An 18,813-nucleotide genomic window follows, 5' to 3' on the forward strand; every position below is an offset into this window, starting at 1 on the left:
CTGAGTGGTTTATTTAATCTGGTTCCTGTATCAAGAATGCTCTTTGTGTTCCCCTTGGTGGGTGTAATAGCTTGTTTCCATCTTTGCAGGCTCTGAGTGCTCTCGATTCCATGACATCAAACAAACAGTACGCAGAATACCAGGAGCAGATCTCCCAGGCCTCCCAGTTTGTCAGGGACTCTCGCTGCTGCCTTCGCGATGGGCCGAACCTCCTGGCTATCCTCGTCAATACTTTGTACCCAGAAGTGCATTACTTGGACGCCATACGATAGCAGCAAGCAGGGGGAGGTGGCCTCATCCTGCCTCGCATTGCAATCATGGATTATCTTCAGTTTACAGTCAGCAGTGACCATTGCACAAGTAGCTGTCATTCACAGGGTTTCACTTTGTCAAAGTGGTGGAAGAGACAGAGAGAGGGCAAAGATTAGACAGACTGTTTTGAAAACCACCTGGGAGGTTTTCGTAGCTGGGCTTTAAAACCTGCACAAATCTCTCTTGCGTCTCTGCCGAGCCAAAACACTTGTCTGGCTTTTGTTTTTGTTTTAATGCAGCCTTAATGGCGTGGTTCACTGATTCAGGGCTTTGCGGGGCTCTGGTTTGATTTTCCATGGACTTTACGAAGACCTCCATGCAGGATTGTGCTTGAAGACTGTTAAGTGACTTTAGAGCTGGTGATCACCAGCTGCATTTGGAAATAATGCAGGGTTTGTTTTGCCCCAGCACTTTCTCCAACTTGATTTTGCTTTCTGTGCCTTTTCTTCTTTCTTTCTTTGTTTGACCGACTGTGAAACTCATAGGCCATTCTGGACTCACTGGTCGTTACCTAATCAGGATTTTGGACCACCTCTCTCCCCACCCCCCTGCTCTTGCTTAATTTGCCTCCATCTATTTGTCCTCAATGCTTCTGATGTGTGATAAAAATGGAACCTAGCGAGGCAAACCACCTGCATCTTTGCCCAGCCAAATTGACAGAAGCTGGATTCATTTGTTTAAGGGTTCTGGGGAAAGGGAGAGAGTCTCCCACGTCACTTCCTTATCATGTGCATAGAACAAGCTATTGCTTTCATGCGTCTTTTTATTATAAGGCAGTAAAAGGAGCAAAGAACAACACAAAAAAATTGTCGGATTTCAGTAGCACGGAGAAGGCGGCAGCGTCCTAATTACTGGAGTGTTCTTAAGAGTTTAATTAGGAAAATTATGGTTTTCTTGTAATGGTACGACGGACCATCGACGCTGGCAGGGTAGAAACCCTGCAAGGCGCCTAGGATTCCTCTCACCTGGAGCAGATACAACTCAAAAGCTGGCTACCCTACCCTTTAAACACATCATTTGAATAGATTGGATTCTTTCTGTCAATACAGCAAAGCAAGTTTGATTTCTCCCCACCCAACACCTTTTCCTTAAGCTGAAGTCCTATATGGAGTGATAAGCTTCATAGTAATCAGCTGAACGTTTACTGCTAAGTGTCCTAAGGAAGGAAGAGGTTGTGTAGCCTTTCTGGTGTGTCTGTCTGTCTTGTGAGGCTCGGATGACACTGCATAAGGGTCTGTTCAATATACAGAGTACCGCTGGGGTGTGTGTGTGTGTGTGTGCCCTTTATTTACCTGCGTGTATACGATGTGCCTCTCAAGCTGCGTCTCCCGGCTCGCTGATTTGTTCAGTTACTGTTGCTTTATTTGAGCGAGTTTGCTAAGATTGCCCCCCTTCCTTTTGAGGAAAAAATGAGACCCTGATAACCTCCGCACGCACTCTTGGTGCAACCCGCTATGCCTGGCATAGCCAATGGGGGTGCCCTGCAGATGTTGCCGAACTCTCCACCCCCATTGGCCCCAACCGGCATGGCCAGTAGCCACGGAGAATGGGAATTGTAACCCAGCATCGTCAGGGGGCCAGATGCTCAGTTCATTGCAATGGGCTGACTTGCAACAACTGTCTTTTGAGTCTCATTGAAATGCACTTGGGACGGTGAAGCTGCTAAGCTTTGGCAACAGACCTTTCGATATATCTTTATTTATTGCTGGGATTTCATTTGCTCAAATAGAGATTCCGGCAAACACTTCAGGCACGTCCTGTGCTTCTCACCCCTGCCCCCTTTTCGGGTTTAAAGAGGCTTTTCCTTTCTGAGCTCATCAGTAAAAACAAAACAAAACCCGAGAGTGCATTTCTGTTTGAATATGTACCTGCATGTTCATGCCTTTAGCTCTACTTGGCAGGCAAAGTTTCCTCTCTCCAAACTTTTCAGCGTCTCATACCGGCAAATGATATTTTAGCGTTAGCCTTCAGCTAATGATTTCTGAAACAGCAAATCCCAGAGTCCTTCCTTTCCTCACGAAATTGCCAAATTATGCCAAATAACAAGAACCTTGTGCACCGGGTTCTTCAGAACTCACATTGTGGATTGAGCTTCCAGATATAGGACAAGGCAGCTTGCCCCTATGGTGCACTGGTAATGAAAGATCACTGCTTGGGTGGGACTTCATGTTTAGAGGACCTCACAACTGGAAGAAGAATTATTAGTGCTTTTTAGAGAGAGAAGAGGAAGAAGAGAAGCCTTCCGAGATGGTTCTTTTTTACCCTCAGCTCAGAATTAATAAATTTATATTATTAAAAAAAAGGTCTGTGAAAAGGCAGAAACTATTATGTGTGCATCGGGCGTGATAGTTCTGATATGGGAGCTATTGTTTTGCCTGTGGTTTCAACAGGATGTGTGTTTATAATTGTGTCTGCAAGGACCATGTGAAATAAACAGTGAGAAACACTAGAACCATGATTGAGACTCTTATATTGGGGACAGGCTGTTTTGTCAGTTGGGGTACCAGTTGAGTGTGTGTTGATGGGGCAGTGGGGTGCTCTTCCCTTCATGAGAGGCTGGTTGGCAAAACATTTTATTACGCTTATAGTTCACCTTCCATCCAGCAAGAAAGCCAAGGCAGAAAAATCACATGATCCCTGTACTGTTGCCCATCCAGGCATTGACCAGCCCCATCAAGCTTCATCAAGATAGGGATTTTGTTTGCCTTCAGACCAGACCTCCTGAGATTGACTGGAGGACCCCCCCCCCCACCTCACAAATTCAGGGTGGTCTGCAAAGGAAAGCACTTCAGCTGATGGGTGACGGACAGCTACGTGGCCATGCAAGTGCAAGCTTGCTGCTGTTGATGTTTATTTAATGCATCTGAAGAAGTGTGCATGCACACGAAAGCTCATACCTATGACAAACTTAGTTGGTCTCTAAGGTGCATTATTTTTATTTAATGCGTTAGGCGGCCGCGGCCCAAAAAGTTCTCTGAGTGACTTACAACATGTTTGAAAGCACATACTCTGGTTTCTCTTCAGGTCGTATACAAACCATTCACCTTTTACTAAAAGCACAAGCAGAGAGGCATCATGGTGTAAACACACTAACGCAAAACCACTTTCAATCCATTAAAAAAAACACAACAATACAAAGCAAAACAAGCCCCAACAATGCTAGCAGAAAGATTCAGCAGCACAATTTTAACAGCAACAAACAACGTCCTGGCCCATTAAGATGTTCCATCGCAAGGGAGTCGCTAGTTTTTATCCACTTCTGTAATTTTGCATCACAACATCTGTGAGTGATAATGCTCTGGGTGGGACCTCTGCTTCGCTGCATGAAACTCTGGAGTCCTGCATAGCTGAGGATCTTTTAACTCGTGCACAACATTGTTTTAGTTATTCGTGCATGAACTGCTTAATGCCCAGTTGGCTTTCTTCTGTCGGTTTCACTAGGGAAGGTTTTGACTTATGGAGTTGATCCTGCGGTTGAGGTTTTCGTATGGAGAATCTTGCATGGGTTGCCTGCCGGTGAAAAGTGTCAACAACATAAGTTCCAAGAAGCGGGAAGCAATCCATGGCGGAAAGCGACTATTTTTATTTATTTTAACAAAATTTATATAACAATCTTTTTTTTAAAACCCAAACACTTTTAGGTCGTTTACAACAAAGAAAGCCCAGCTGCTTAAAATTATCAACTCAAAATACATCTGATTTCCCCCATTTTTTTTGTCCTGTTGAGCAACCCTGTGGATTCTACTCAAAAATAAACTCCACTGAATTTAATGGACTTAACTTCTAGTTTGCAAGTTAACTCCCCAATGGAAAAAGGCAGTGAGCTTTGGCTGGATCCTGCCTGAAAGGTTTTAATTGGCGGAAGATGTTGCCATGAAAACAACCACTTTGATTCATCCAGATCAATGAATTTTAATATGGTGAAGCTTGTTTGCTACGATGCCAAGGAATTGTCTAATCCTGTGTTTCCCAAACTTGGGTCTCCAGCTGTTTTTGGACCACAAATCCCATCATCCCTCACCACTGGTCCTTCTAGCTAGGGATGGGGGGTTGTAGCTGGAGACCAAATCTTGGGAAACTGCTAGGTGAGGGACCCTGTGGCACTCTAGATGTTACTGGACTCCTCCAGTCCAATTTACTGTGGCCAGTCAACACGAATGGCGGGGAGCTGCAACTTCATGAAGGCAATAGGTTCCTCACCCCTGTTTTCAAACCACCTGTGGCAGGAGACAGGGAACTGGGGTTTACTTCTAATGCCTCGTATTGAGCTGATTTGATTTGATTTAAATTGACAAAGCTGAGTGATGGTGAATTATTTTGAGTTAAGATATTATTTGAGAATTATACGATATATTTACATAGGATCGAGGGGAAGCAGTACCAGAGTATATTAATTGAAGAACCTGAGGAGAGGGAGATAAGTGGAAGTCTACCATGGCAGGAGGAGATGTAGGGGAATAAATAAAGGTGTATGATAAAAAGGAAATTAGGAATATAGCTGATAATCATAGGTTCATTTATAGGTTAAATTTATATGTTTAAATGTATTTTGATTATTTTGATTTTGGGTATGAATGTATGTCTGAATGTCTGCTTTTTGCTTTTTGCTTGTTTGTGTTTTCTTTATGATTATGATTAAAGTAGAACCTTGGTTTACGAACACCTCAGTTTACGAATTTTCGGTTTACGAACGCCGTGGACCCATCTGGAACGGATTAATTCACTTTCCATTATTTTCAATGGGAAAGTTCGCTTCAGTTTATGAACAGACTTCCGGAACCAATTACACCCATGCTTCGGGTTAAGTACACTTCAGGTTGAGTACTCCGCGGACCCGTCTGGAACGGATTAATCCACTTTCCATTACTTTCAATGGGAAAGTTCGCTTCAGTTTATGAATGCTTCAGTTTAAGTACTCCGCGGACCGTCTGAAACAGATTAATCCACTTTCCATTACTTTCAATGGGAAAGTTTGCTTCAGTTTATGAATGCTTCAGTTTAAGTACTCCGCGGACCGTCTGGAACAGATTAATCCAATTTCCATTACTTTCAATGGGAAAGTTCGCTTCAGTTTATGAACGCTTCAGTTTATGAACAGACTTCCGGAACCAATTGTGTTCATAAACCGAGGTACCACTGTATTTATATTTGAATTTGAACGTTATTTTTTTATGTTATATTATCATTTATATATGATTTTGTATGTTATAATTTTTATATTATTGTGTGCTTGCGAATGTATTTTAATTTGAATTCTAATAAAGTTTATTTTAATTTATTTTTTAAATTTTTTAAAAAAAGGAGACAGGGAACTGGGGCAGGGCTGTAGCTCAGAAGTAGCACATCTGCCTTGCATGCAAGAAGGTCTCAGGATCAGCCCCAGGCATCTTCCCAAGTAAGCCTGGGGAGGGAGACTGGGTCTCAAACCCCAGAGAGCTGCTGCCAGGTGCGACTCATCAAATTATGTCAATTATGTCCTTAGAGCTGAGAGTTGTTGGGAAGAATGCTGTTATGTACTGAGCTGAATCCTAGAACAATAGGATTCAGAATCAGCGGGAGCTACCCAATCCAACTCCAGGTGGAAGTGAATCCGCAACCTGATTGGCCTGCTGGAGCAGCCAATCAGGCGGCTGGCAGAAGTGAATCTGCTACCTGATTGGCCTGTAGGAGCAGCCAATCAGGCTGCAGGCAGAAGTCAATCCACAATATAATTGGCCCACAGGTGTAGCCCTGAAGTAGCCAATCACGCAAGGCCCATTGTGTAAATAATGTATATAAGCAGATGGTTTGGGGAAAAGAGCCATTCATCTTCTCTTCTCCTCCTTGATGACTATGAGCTGAATAAAGAGCATGAAATTCACTCTTGACTCCGAGTATATTTCACTGGCGACGAGGATGGGATCCTGCTGAGCTGACCGCCACCACGCACTGCACCGCTGCATCGCACCGTGCATCCAGGCTTCAGCTCCAGGACCCAAGGAACCCAGAATGGCAACCGACAGCAGCTTCTCGCCATTCAAACCAGCATCAGGAGACTGGGAAGGGTACGCCGCCCGTTTCAACTTCCTCCTGCAAGCGAAAGAAGTCACCAACGATGCCATGAAGAGGGCAACATTCTTCAGCGTCTGTGGAGAGGAGACGTTTGAAATCGCCCGGGCTCTCCTTGCACCTAGAGATGTCGCTACCGTCTCTTACAAAACAATAATGGAACGGCTGAAGGAGCACTTCTCACCACAGCCCTCGGTGGTAGCTTGCCGAAATGCCTTCTACGCAAAGCGGCAAGCCCCGGGGGAAACCATAACTGGGTTTGTGACCTCCCTCCGCCAAGCCGCCCGGTTATGCAACTTCTCAGAATTGGAGAACATGCTTCGTGACCGCCTCGTCGGTGGCCTGAGGGACGAGATGTTGCAACGACGCCTCTACGCCAAAAAAGACCTCACGTTCCAGATTGCTCTGGAGGAAGCCCTGGCAACCGAAGCCGCCGAGAGGTCAACGCAAGAGGCACGACCGGCCCCGCCATCCCAACTGAGGGTCTACCACGAAGACCTCACCGACGAATCCGAATCTGACAGGGAGGAAGTACACCGAGTACAGCGGCGCACTCAAGCAGCACACACACCACAGCAGCCTCGACGAGAAGGAGGGAACTGTGCAAGTTGCGGGGAGAACCACGAGAGGAGGACCTGTCGTTTCCGCAACGCAGAGTGCAGGCAGTGCAGAAAATTGGGACACATCGCCCGGGTGTGTCGGGCTCGACTCACCCGTCGACAAGCATCAGATGACCGACCCAGGAGCCCCAGGTCACACGGCACCATGCACCAAGGCAACTCGACGGAGATCACGGACTACCAGGTATTCCAGTTGCCCCATCCCAGCACAGAGAAAATTTATATAGAGGTACAGATAGAGGGAGCCCCATGCCGCATGGAGCTGGACACGGGTTCAACTCTATCCATAATCTCGGCCCGAACATTAAGGGAACTGTGCCCTAATGGGGGTCCCAAACTAAGGCCGGCCCCATTCACCCTCCGGGACTTCCAGAAACGTAAGGTCCCTACTATGGGGGTGGGGACCTTCAGGGTGCAATATCGAGGGCGAAAGCAACAATTGGACTTGCTGGTAGTTAAGGGCCCCTACGTTAGCTTACTGGGACTGGCATGGTTTGGACCTCTGGGGCTAGCCGTTACCGGGGTGAACCGCACTAGCTTACAAGTGGACGTGGACGCCATATGCAAAGAGTTTCCAGGGGTTTTCGATGGGGCATTGGGACGATATACAGGACCCCCCATTGCCCTACAGCTAGACCCCGCTGTACGACCCATCAGGCACAAGGCCCGCTGGGTCCCGTTCGCCCTGAAACCCCGCATAGACGAGGAATTGGACCGGCTCGTGGAGCAAGGAGTGCTGGAGCCGGTGCCCAACGCCCCCTGGGAAACTCCAATTGTCACACCCGTCAAGCCTAACGGTTCGGTCCGCATCTGTGCAGACTACAAATGCACCATAAACAAGGCTCTCACGGCCCATGCATACCCAGTGCCAGTGGTCAGCCATGTCCTCGCCACCCTGGCTGGGTCAAAAATCTTTGGCAAACTGGACTTGGCCCAAGCGTATCAACAGTTGCCTGTGGACGAAGCCACAGCAGAGGCTCAGACGATTGTGACGCACAGAGGGGCATTCAGAGTTAAGCGGCTGCAATTTGGCGTTAGCGTGGCACCAGGCATATTCCAGAATCTAATGGACTCTCTCCTTAAAGGGATTCCTGGCGTCACCCCCTTCTTCGATGATGTACTGATCGCCGGGCCCACACCAGAGGAATTTGAGGACCGCCTCCGCTCCGTCCTGCACCGTTTCCAGACGGCGGGCCTCAAGGTGAAGCGGGAAAAGTGTTTACTGGGAGTGCCGCAGGTGGACTTTCTGGGATTTAAGGTGGACGCAGAAGGGGTCCATCCAACCGGTGACAAGGTACGGGCCATTTGTGAGGCCCCAGCGCCGAAGAGCAAGCCCGAACTTCAGTCATTCTTGGGACTATTGAACTTTTACCATGCCTTCCTTCCCCATAAGGCAGCGGTAGCGGAGCCCCTACACAGACTCCTAGATAAAAGGGCCCCTTGGGTGTGGGGCCAGCGACAAAGGGCCGCATTCCAGGCAGTCAAGGACTTGCTCGTCTCGAACTCGGTCTTAGCACACTTCGACGAGAGGCTGCCAGTGGTGCTGGCATGCGACGCCTCTCCCTATGGCATCGGCGCTGTCCTGGGACACCAACTCCCGGATGGAAGAGAGGTGCCGGTGGCATACTTCTCCCAGACGCTTGCTGCAGCCGAACGAAACTACTCACAGATTGACAAGGAGGGTCTGGCAATCGTGAAGGGCGTAAAAAAATTCCATGATTTCTTGTACGGGCGGCCCTTTACCATAGTGACTGACCACAAGCCGTTGCTTGGCCTGTTTGCCCCTGAGAAGCAGACCCCCCAAGTGTTGTCTCCACGTGTCCTCAGGTGGTCAATTTTCCTTGCCGGCTACCAGTATGCACTAATCCACCGCCCTGGGAAGGCGATGGGCCACGCAGACGCCCTCAGCAGGCTACCACTACCAGAAACAGGCCCCGACCCAGCGCCTGCGCAAGAGGTTATGACCCTGGAGCTGCTTCCCGACCGACCCATTCAGGCACAAGAAGTTGCGCACCATTCCACAAAAGATAGGGTCATCTCCCGGGTCCTGGACTGGGTGTGGCGAGGATGGCCCAGCAGCAGCCCCGGGCCAGAATTCGCTGGCTACACAAACCGCAAACATGAACTGTCGGCCCACAAGGGGTGCCTGTTATGGGGAAGCAGGGTTGTTGTTCCCCAGCCCCTCCGCAAAAGGGTCCTCACAGCCCTACACGAGACACACCCAGGGGTAGTGAGGATGAAGGCACTTGCCAGGAGTTATGTGTGGTGGCCGGGGATTGACAGAGAGATAGAGGCCTGGGTCCAACACTGCCAGACCTGCCAAGAATCCCGCCCGGATCCCCCAAGGGCCCCAGTCCAGCCCTGGGAGTCCGCCCGACATCCATGGTCACGCTTGCACGTGGACTTCGCTGGCCCCTTCCAGGGAAAAACATTCTTCATAGTGGTGGATTCCTACACCAAATGGCTGGAGGTCGCACTGGTACCATCCACTTCTACGGCGGCAGCCATCCGGGTACTCCGTAAGCTGTTTGCGACCCACGGGCTCCCTGACACCCTCGTCTCGGACAATGGAACCGCATTCACGTCAGAGGAGTTCCAGACCTTCACAGCGCAGAACGCCATCCGCCACATCCGCTCAGCACCATTCCACCCTGCCACCACTGGCCAAGCGGAGCGCATGGTGCGGACCACCAAGGACAGCCTCCGCCGCATGACACAAGGGGACTGGGAATACCGCCTTGCCGCATTTCTTCTAGCACAGCACAGCACCCCAAGCACAACGACGGGCCGGAGCCCAGCTGAATTACTAATGGGCCGGCGCCTTGCAACTAGACTGGACCGACTTCACCCCGACAGAGCTCAGGATGAGGTAGTGGTGGGGAAAGGCAGGAACCCCCGGACATTTGTGGCCCAGGACCCAGTGTATGCAAAGAATTTTGGGGCAGGCCCAGCATGGGTACCCGCCACAGTCACCAAGGTGACCGGTCCCGTGTCGTACGAGGTACTAACGGAAGGGGGGCAATGTTGGCGCCGCCACTGTGACCAGCTACGGCGACGATTCCCAGGAGGAACCCGGGAGGAGAGCGGGACAGAAGGGTCCCAAGGGGACAGCAGGGCAGTGAGGCCTGTAGAGCGAGAGGGGTGGGCAGGGGAAGCAGAAGCAGTAGGCACAGAGGGGCGCCCCGAGGCTGGAAGGGCACCGGAACCAGAGCTACAACCTAGTGGTTCAGTGGCGCCAGACCAGACAGCCCTGGCACAGCCAGCAGCCTCGGAACACGAGCCAGAACCAGAACCCCTGACCAAGGAACACCCCAGGCCACAACGCACACGGAGGCGGCCAGCAGACCTTGGGGACTACGAATGCAACTTCCCGCGCAGGACTGGAACTTAGAGGGGAGGGGTGTTATGTACTGAGCTGAATCCTAGAACAATAGGATTCAGAATCAGCGGGAGCTACCCAATCCAACTCCAGGTGGAAGTGAATCCGCAACCTGATTGGCCTGCTGGAGCAGCCAATCAGGCGGCTGGCAGAAGTGAATCTGCTACCTGATTGGCCTGTAGGAGCAGCCAATCAGGCTGCAGGCAGAAGTCAATCCACAATATAATTGGCCCACAGGTGTAGCCCTGAAGTAGCCAATCACGCAAGGCCCATTGTGTAAATAATGTATATAAGCAGATGGTTTGGGGAAAAGAGCCATTCATCTTCTCTTCTCCTCCTTGATGACTATGAGCTGAATAAAGAGCATGAAATTCACTCTTGACTCCGAGTATATTTCAAATGCTCTCCTCAATTTCATCTCCTGCAAACAGGTTTGGGCAAAGTTCTGTTTCTAAATTCCACAAAACCTGGGTTTCCGCAGCAGAAACGAAGAAGCCTTACGGGGAACAAAGGGATGCGTCTCTCATTGTTCTCAAAGGCCCTCTGTCTGCCATCTTGTGTAGTGGCGACTGCTACCCTCTTTTTTAAAAAATAAATAAATGGGTGTGTTTGTGTGCTCATGCCAGACAATGAAGGGAAAAAAACAAAAGACACTGTTTGAAAGTGGGCACCTCAAAATGTAGGCCAGCAGTTGGCCAAGGGCAGAGATGGGGAAGAGCGCTTCTGCTCTCAGGTCCTGCTTGTGGTCTTGGTCGGATTACGGTGAGAACAGGTGCTGACCTTGATGGGCTACTCGGCTACTGAAGCAGGGCTGTTCTTATGTTCTTATAATTTCAATCTAAATTAAGAACGTCGGAGGGAAACTGCTAAGTCATGCTGAAAACCACTGACTCTTCTCTGCCCAGATTCTAAAATATTCTGCACTTTGAAGTTGGGCAGAAACAAAGTGAAAGGTGATGTGTCTGCTAATGGTTCAGAAATGATTCTCTCTCTCTCTCTCTCTCTCTCTCTCTCTCTCTCTCTCTCTCTCTCTCTCTCTCTCTCATGTGTGTTTTATTTACAGGTAGGTAGCCGTGTTGGTCTGATGTAGTCGAAACAAAATAATAAAATTCCTTCCAGCAGCACCTTAAAGACCAACTAAGTTTGTCATTGGTATGAGCTTTTGGTATGAGCTTTCTGTACATGCACACTTCTTCAGATACACTGAAACAGAAGTCACCAGATGCTTATATACCAGGCACCCCCAAACTTCGGCCCTCCAGATGTTTCGACCTACAACTCCCATGACCCCTAGCTAACAGGACCAGTGGTCCGGGATGATGGGAATTGTAGTCCAAAACATCTGGAGGGCTGTAGTTTGGGGATGCCTGTTATATATAGTGAGAGGGTGGGGAGGGGTATTACTCCCTCCTTGTGGTGGGAGTGGTGGGAGTCAATCACCCACTCCCACCACAAGGAGGGAGTAATACCCCTCCCCACCCTCTCACATCTGGTGACTTTTCTTTCAGTGTATCTGAAGAAGTGTGCATGCACACAAAAGCTCATACCAATGACAAACTTAGTTGGTCTCTAAGGTGCTGCTGGAAGGAATTTTTTTATTTTGTTTCGTCTGTGTGTTTCTCATACCTGCCAAGTTGCTGTCAGAGAAATAAGGGACCGGGCCGGAAATAGCAGACCGGAAGTAGTGCTGCAGCCATTTTGGAACTGGGCAGAGCAGCATCAAAAGTCGCTTCTGAGCATGCTGCGCCCAGTTCCAAAATGGCCGTCGCGCCAGAATAAACCAGGGAAAAACAAAAAAATCGTTTTTTCAGCTAGGAACAGCTGGAAAAATGGGGATTTCCCGGGGAAAATGGGAGACTTGGCAGCTATGGTGTTTCTGTGTGTGTGTGTGTGTGCTTTTGTTGATGGGTGGAATGAATGAGAGTGGAATGTCCTAATTTGGCATAATTCCTTCCTTGCCAGGAAAAATAATGACCACGAAGCATGTGATGGGAAAGCCCTTCTTTGCCAGACACTGCCAGTCACAGTGGGCAGTATTGGGCTAGATGCTCAAATGGTCTGTCTGACCTATTTATAAGGCAGCGTCTTCTATTCCACGGATCTTTGCCCTGCTCTCCCACCCTGTGTCCATGTCCTGCAGTAGTTCCTCATGACAAAAACTCGTTTAAAAAACCGCTCATGGTGTTTAGTGGCTATTCATGCACTTCAGAGAGTTGGGCTGAGATTCCACTTCTACTGTAGGTTTTGCCGGATAATAAATGAACGTGAAAGACCTATCAGAGCACCGTACAGTTTTGTATGCCAGCTGGTGGGAGGCAGAGGGAGCAGGTGGTATGTCGCAGCGCTCTGTCAACTAAGAACAAGCCTGCATGTGGAAATCCAGTGTATCAGGAAGGCCAGCATATTGGGAATTGGCACAATGGCCCAAGCAAGCCCATGAAACCCTTCGTCTAGCTCAGGCTTCCCCAAACTTCGCCCTCCAGATGTTTTTGGCCTACAACTTCCATGATCCCTAGCTAGCAGGACCAATGGTCAGGGATGATGGGACTTGTAGTCCCAATGCATCTGGAGGGCCGAGTTTGCTTCTGGCACCCTCCCAGACCTGCCGACCCAATTTGAAGCTGAGATGGAAGAATTTCTTACCGTGATAGGCTGGTTGGAGCCATCAAGCTGTCTGTGATTTGATGCAAGAGACAAAAAATAAAGAGAAAGGTGTTATCAGTTTTCTTTCTGCATTGTTTTGTAATTTTCAAGTGAGCAAATACTGGAGAGCCAGCAAAAGCCCAAGTCCTTGATAGACCAAAACCTGGTTCTTACGGAAACAACGGACCTGTGTCTGGGCCATAGTGGGGGTCGGCAGATTGAATGCTCCTCTGCACAAAGGTTCTCTGCATGTAGAAAACTAGATGTCAGGATGAGGGTCCCCCCCCCTTTGTAGCCTAGTCTTCTTGACACGCTAGTTGTCCATGCACAGGGATAGTGTCACGGTCTGGACGGTGGGAGGTAGCAGGCCCGCCTGAGGACGTCAGGACCGGGGGCAAGATGGTGGTGTGGAAGCAGGAATGGGGTCCGGATGGTGCAGGGCTGAGAGTCCAGCAGGGGTCCGGATGGTGCAGGGCTGAGAGTCCAGCAGCAGGCAGTCGCAGGGTCAAGGAACCGAAGGTTGGGAAGCAGGGCGTCACGGAGGCGAGGGCCCGAGGGTCAAGGAGTAAGGCGGAGGGGAAGGTCTGGGAGTTGAGCAAGGCGTCGGCAAGGCGAAGGTCCAATGGTCGAGGAGCAAGGCGCCGGCAAGGTGAAGGTCCAAGGGTCGAGGAGCAAGGCGAAGGATCAAGGAACAGGAGGCCAGATGCAACAAGGCAGGGGTTGCGTTGCTGTGGCCAAGAGCTGAAGGGAAATGCTGAGCTTTTATCCCTCCCAGCTCTTGCCACCAGGTGCAGTGAGTTATCAAGTGGCCTCACCTGAGTGGCCACTCCTTGCTTCTCCAGCACAAGCTGAGGCAGACCCCAGTCCTGCAAAGCACTACAGGCCCCAGAGCCTGACTCCTGCCCATACTCCTGACAGATAGCTTCACCATTGAGGAGCTCAGTGTTCCTTTGTATAACGCAACCTTCCCCCAACATGGTACACTCCACCTGGTGTTGGACTCTCCAGCACCCATTGCCTCTGACCATTAGCTGTGCTGGCTGAGGCTGATGGGAAATGGAGTCCCACAAGGTCTGGAATTCACATCCTGCAGGCTGCTTCTGCAACTCCACTTGCAACAAATATTTTCTGCATGTTGAATTTTAGACCATAAACTCCTCAGGACAAGGGCTTGACCTTCTGTACGCTACATCTGGGTTTTTCCAAACTTGGGTCTCCAGCGGTTTTGGGACTACAATTCCCACCATCCCTCTGGTCCTACTTGCCTGGTCCTACTAACAACATCTGGAGATCCAAGTTTGTGAAACACTGTTCTAAAGCATTGGTCTTCAGCCGGCCTGATTTAAATGGGTCATAACAGCAACAGCACACATCTTTTGAATATAGAGCATTTTTTAAAAAAAGAAAAGAAATGGGGCCTAAATGCATGTATGGGTTAAAAGTGATCAATATGATCAAGTTGATGACATAAAGCACCATGCATGCTGATGGTGCAAATATATAAAAACCAATTGCTAACCTGCAAAACTGGAATGTGAAACCAAATCCAGATTTTCATCCCCTTTGGTTTCTCAATGAACACCGCTGCTGTTTCTGCTACTATTGCTTTGTTTAATTAGGAAGCATCTCTGAGTGATTGACGACGCAACAGAAACGTGCACCTACCTCTCTTCCAGAAAGCGCCAAACCCCAGTATTGCCACCAGCGCCAGCATCTTAATCCCCAAGGCGGCAAACAAAAGGACCAGGACCCAGGAGCTGCCCCCAGCTCTGAATTTGTAGAAGTATACAGCCCCCTCTGCTCTTCCCAGGCTGTTAACAGCTGTGCAGGTGTATTTCCCATCGTGCGTCAGGCGCTGAAGCTCCTTGGTTATCTGGTGGGCCGTAGTTGAAGCCGAGGTGATGTTGTCGGAGGGAGGACCAGCCCATGTCAGGGTGGGCAGAGGCTCTCCTTCGGCTGTGCACTTTGCATGGAAAGCGTGGTCCTGGCTGGTCTGGACGGAGATGTTAACGATCCTGGGGGGAGCTGCAGAAAGTCCCAAAATATGAACACAATGCAAAAACAGCGGTACCTTGATTTAAGAGCAGCTTAGTTTATGAACAACTTGGAATAAGAATGCTGCAAACCCGGAAGGAGGTTGTCGAGGTACCACTGTACTTTCCATGGGAAAGCACACCTTGGTTTAAGAACACTTTGGTTTAAGATCGGACTTCTGGAACGGATTAAGTTCGTAAACCAAGGTACCACTGTACAGTGGTATCTCGGTTTATGAACACAATTGGTTCCGGAAGTCTGTTCATAAACTGAAGCGTTCATAAACTGAAGCAAACTTTCCCATTGAAAGTAATGGAAAGTGGATTAATCTGTTCCAGACGGGTCCGCGGAGTACTCAACCTGAAGCGTACTTAACCCGAAGCATGGGTGTAATTGGTTCCGGAAGTCTGTTCATAAACTGAAGCGTTCATAAACTGAAGCGAACTTTCCCATTGAAAGTAATGGAAAGTGGATTAATCCGTTCCAGAGGGGTCCGCGGAGTGCTTAAACTGAAATGTTCATAAACTGAAGCATGGGTGTAATTGGTTCCGGAAGTCTGTTCATAAACTGAAGCGTTCATAAACTGAAGCGAACTTTCCCATTGAAAGTAATGGAAAGTGAATTAATCCGTTCCAGATGGGTCCGTGGCGTTCGTAAACTGAAAATTCGTAAACCGAGGTGTTCATAAACCGAGGTTCCACTGTATATGCATGTGTGTGTGTGTGTGTGTGTGTGTGTGTGTGTGCACATTCTCCCCCAGTGAACTCAAAACCCCTTCCTGTTAGGCCCCTTTTAAATTATGCACAGTCCCAGTATGCATATGGGGAAACTAATCTGGTACACTGTCTTTTGTATTGCCCATTGTATGATACTCCCACAGTTAAGTTTATCTCCCCTTTTCAGATCACCTTAGAAGGTCAACCAGATGATTTGAAAATTGAATGGTTGTTGGCAGATGCTGATAAGGGCATCAGCTCTAGGGCAGCACCATTTTCACCAGCGGCAAGAAAGATAAGGACAAGCTTTCTGGATAGCGTAAGTTAAGGTTACCATATATTTTTCAATGAATCCAGGGACACTTTTCAACTTCATAAGGAATGATAGGATTTTGTCAGGGGGCTGATTTGTAAATCCAGGGACTGTCCCCGGGAAACGGGGACGTCTGGTAACCTTAGCGTGAGTGCCAAACCCTAGGGATGCTGACCAGAAGGAACATTTCTAAATTTGTGACGTATAAGTGTTCTGGTCTGGTGCATGCAATGTCTTTTGCTTTGTAGCTGTGTGGTTTGCACTCATACTGCACTGTGATGGCCATTGGCTATAAACAATAAAATTTATTGATTTGATTTGATTTGATATGATATGGGACAACCATGCTTTTTCACCTTCTCCTCTACACTCCATCATTTAGGATTTACCATCCTGCCTTTCACTCAGTTTGGGATCTGCCCTGCTTACCACAAAGCAGGACAGCCGCTGCCAAGGCTGCTTCTTTCACATTGCCTTCCTCCCGTGCCCCAAAATGGGCAGGTGAATGGGCAGAGGCAGGATGTTGAACAGGAACAGAGGCAATAGACTATGGACGCCCCTCCTGGGTGTACACCTCTCTCAGTGCCAACCTTCCACACTGGTCATCCATTTCCAGCTCTGCCCCCTTCCCTCTTTATTGGATCTGAAGTTCCTCTCACCTATGAGGTGGAGCCTGATTCCCATCCTGCTCTCATACTTGTCGTGGAAATCCCCGGAGAACTCGACTCGGCAGAAGTATCTGTTCTTGTCATTCCACGTCAGGCTGTTGATCTGGAGCGAGAGGTTGTTCTGCCTTGGGTTCCCCAAGAGCTTGTATCTGCCTTCTGAGCCGACGGTGGTTTTGCAGGGGTCGCTCAAGCTGTGGGAAACGCACTTGAAAACAATGGCCCCGTTGAAAGGCTCTTTGACCCGCCAAATGGCTGTCAGGGTCTGGTCGTTGGTGTTCTGTGGGTGTGTGAATGTGCAGGGCAAGGCAACTGCCTTGCCAATTTCACCCGTTACCTCTGACGGGATGTGCATGGACCAGCCTTTGGAAGAAACACCTGGAAGGGAAAGCATCAATGATCTTTAGTTAACCAAGAACCGGTTCCTACCCAAACTCAGCTATATTTTTCAGTGCACACCTGAGAGTGGAATGTGAGAATGTGACAAAATAAGTGTTTGAAAAGGGATTATCCTGTAGAGAAGGACAATAGTTCCCATCTACATGGCAGGCAGAGTTCAGGGCAAGGCTCAAATTACAGAGTAGGGTCGAGTCAGAGCATAACAGAATCAGAGAATTGTAGAGTGGCTGGCTCCTTTAGCTGGTATTTTTTTTAAGGAAGGTACAATAAACATGGTTTATCAGAAATTGGGGGAGGAGAGTGTGGTGTTGGGACTTGTGGGTTGTTTTTTTAAAAAAGCTAGGATATTCACAAGCTTTGTGCAGTTGCATGGATCCCCATTGCTTTCACTTCTCAGCTCCCTTTGAGTGTGCAAGGAATCAAACCCAGAAGCTGCAGTCAGCTAGGGCTCCCCATTATGTGAAAACCGAGAAACCATGGTTAAGGGTTTCCAAACAAGTGAGGCTATGAAGCCACGGTACAAAATGGATTGTGTGGATGCTGCTGCGTTCTGTCTAAGGCAGAGTAACAGCATATGAAAAACGCTGCTGGGGCAAGCCAAAGACCCACCACAGTCCATCATTCTGTTGCCACAGTGACCAGCCAGATGCCTGCAGGAAGTCTGCACGGAGGACCTAATCCTAACAACACGCCCGCCCCACCTGTGATTCCCAGCAGCTTGTATTCAGAGGCAGCCCTGCTTCAACCGGAAGAACATAGTCAACAGGACCAGCAGCCGCTGATAGAGCTCCATTGGCTACCAATCAGTTTTTGACCCAAGACCTGCAACGTCTTGGGTTTTGCCCTCCAATCTGTCCCATAGGGAATTGGGCAATTCCAAGAACAACATAAGGACGAGAGGGGGAAAGTCTCCCCTAAGCAAAACTCACCTTTCTTAAGAAAGCAAAGCAGACATGCGAGCAAGAAGCTAGTGCCTTCCATCTCCTGGGCTGCTCCACTGTGAACCTTGTTTGCTGATCTGTTCAGATCCACTCTTTGTTTGCTGTTGGGTAAAATGCTGAAGCAGTGGTTCCACTTTGCAGAATGAATGTGACTGGACTTCCTTTATCCTGGAAAATGTGAGTTCACATGGCTGGCCAGCTGATGAGTATAAAAGCCATAGCAAGAAAGAAGCCATTGGGTTCTTCTTCTCCCTACACTGCCCCCCCAACCATTTAACCAGGGTGAAGGCAAGGGCTGATATGACTTGGGTTTAACTAGTGCTGTGCTGAAAATGTCTCCCTGTAAAAAATCAAACTCTTCAATGAGAAAATTAATGAGAAACTACATTGCATACACGGGGAGAGAAAATTTAGGTGAAATTCTTATGATCCTTGGGTGCAGAGATTATTATTATTATTTTAAATCATGCATGCTTTATTGCTGAGGCCGAGGGGTGTTTGTGGGTGCCCTTTCTTCCATTCTACAAATTGCCTGCACTCTGCAGCCTTCCTGGGTGCCTACACTCCAGAGTAAAGCCCATGGGAAGACATCATGAAGATCCCTCCACCTGGACTCTTTCAGATCAGGAAACATGGGCAGACAAGGGGGCTGCAAAGTGCTAGAGAAATGTTTAATAATAATAATAATAATAATAATAATAATAATAATAATAATTTTTTATTATTTATACCCCGTCCATCTG

General features: G+C 48.7%; 2 protein-coding genes across 2 annotated transcripts in view; one reads left to right on the forward strand and one right to left on the reverse strand.

The window, feature by feature from the left end:
• EPG5 (ectopic P-granules 5 autophagy tethering factor) overlaps positions 1-3,004 on the forward strand; it is a 63,573-nt gene extending 60,569 nt beyond the window's left edge. Inside the window, exon 44 of the mRNA XM_060280379.1 lies at positions 90-3,004. Coding sequence (XP_060136362.1) covers positions 90-272 — 183 coding nt within the window. The 3' untranslated portion in view covers positions 273-3,004. The remainder of the gene's footprint in view (positions 1-89) is intronic.
• A 163-nt stretch (positions 3,005-3,167) lies between these two features.
• SIGLEC15 (sialic acid binding Ig like lectin 15) lies at positions 3,168-18,347 on the reverse strand. The gene is made up of 5 exons (XM_035100525.2): positions 18,059-18,347; positions 16,725-17,108; positions 14,668-15,027; positions 13,003-13,033; positions 3,168-3,822 (listed from the first exon to the last, which is right to left on the reverse strand). Exons 1-5 carry the CDS (start codon positions 18,108-18,110, stop codon positions 3,750-3,752), a joined length of 900 nt encoding a protein of 299 aa, XP_034956416.1. The 5' UTR covers positions 18,111-18,347; the 3' UTR covers positions 3,168-3,749.
• Positions 18,348-18,813: the final 466 nt, after the last annotated feature.

This window comes from Zootoca vivipara, chromosome 11 (assembly GCF_963506605.1).
Source record: "Zootoca vivipara chromosome 11, rZooViv1.1, whole genome shotgun sequence".
In the NCBI taxonomy this organism is placed as follows: Eukaryota; Metazoa; Chordata; class Lepidosauria; order Squamata; family Lacertidae; genus Zootoca; species Zootoca vivipara.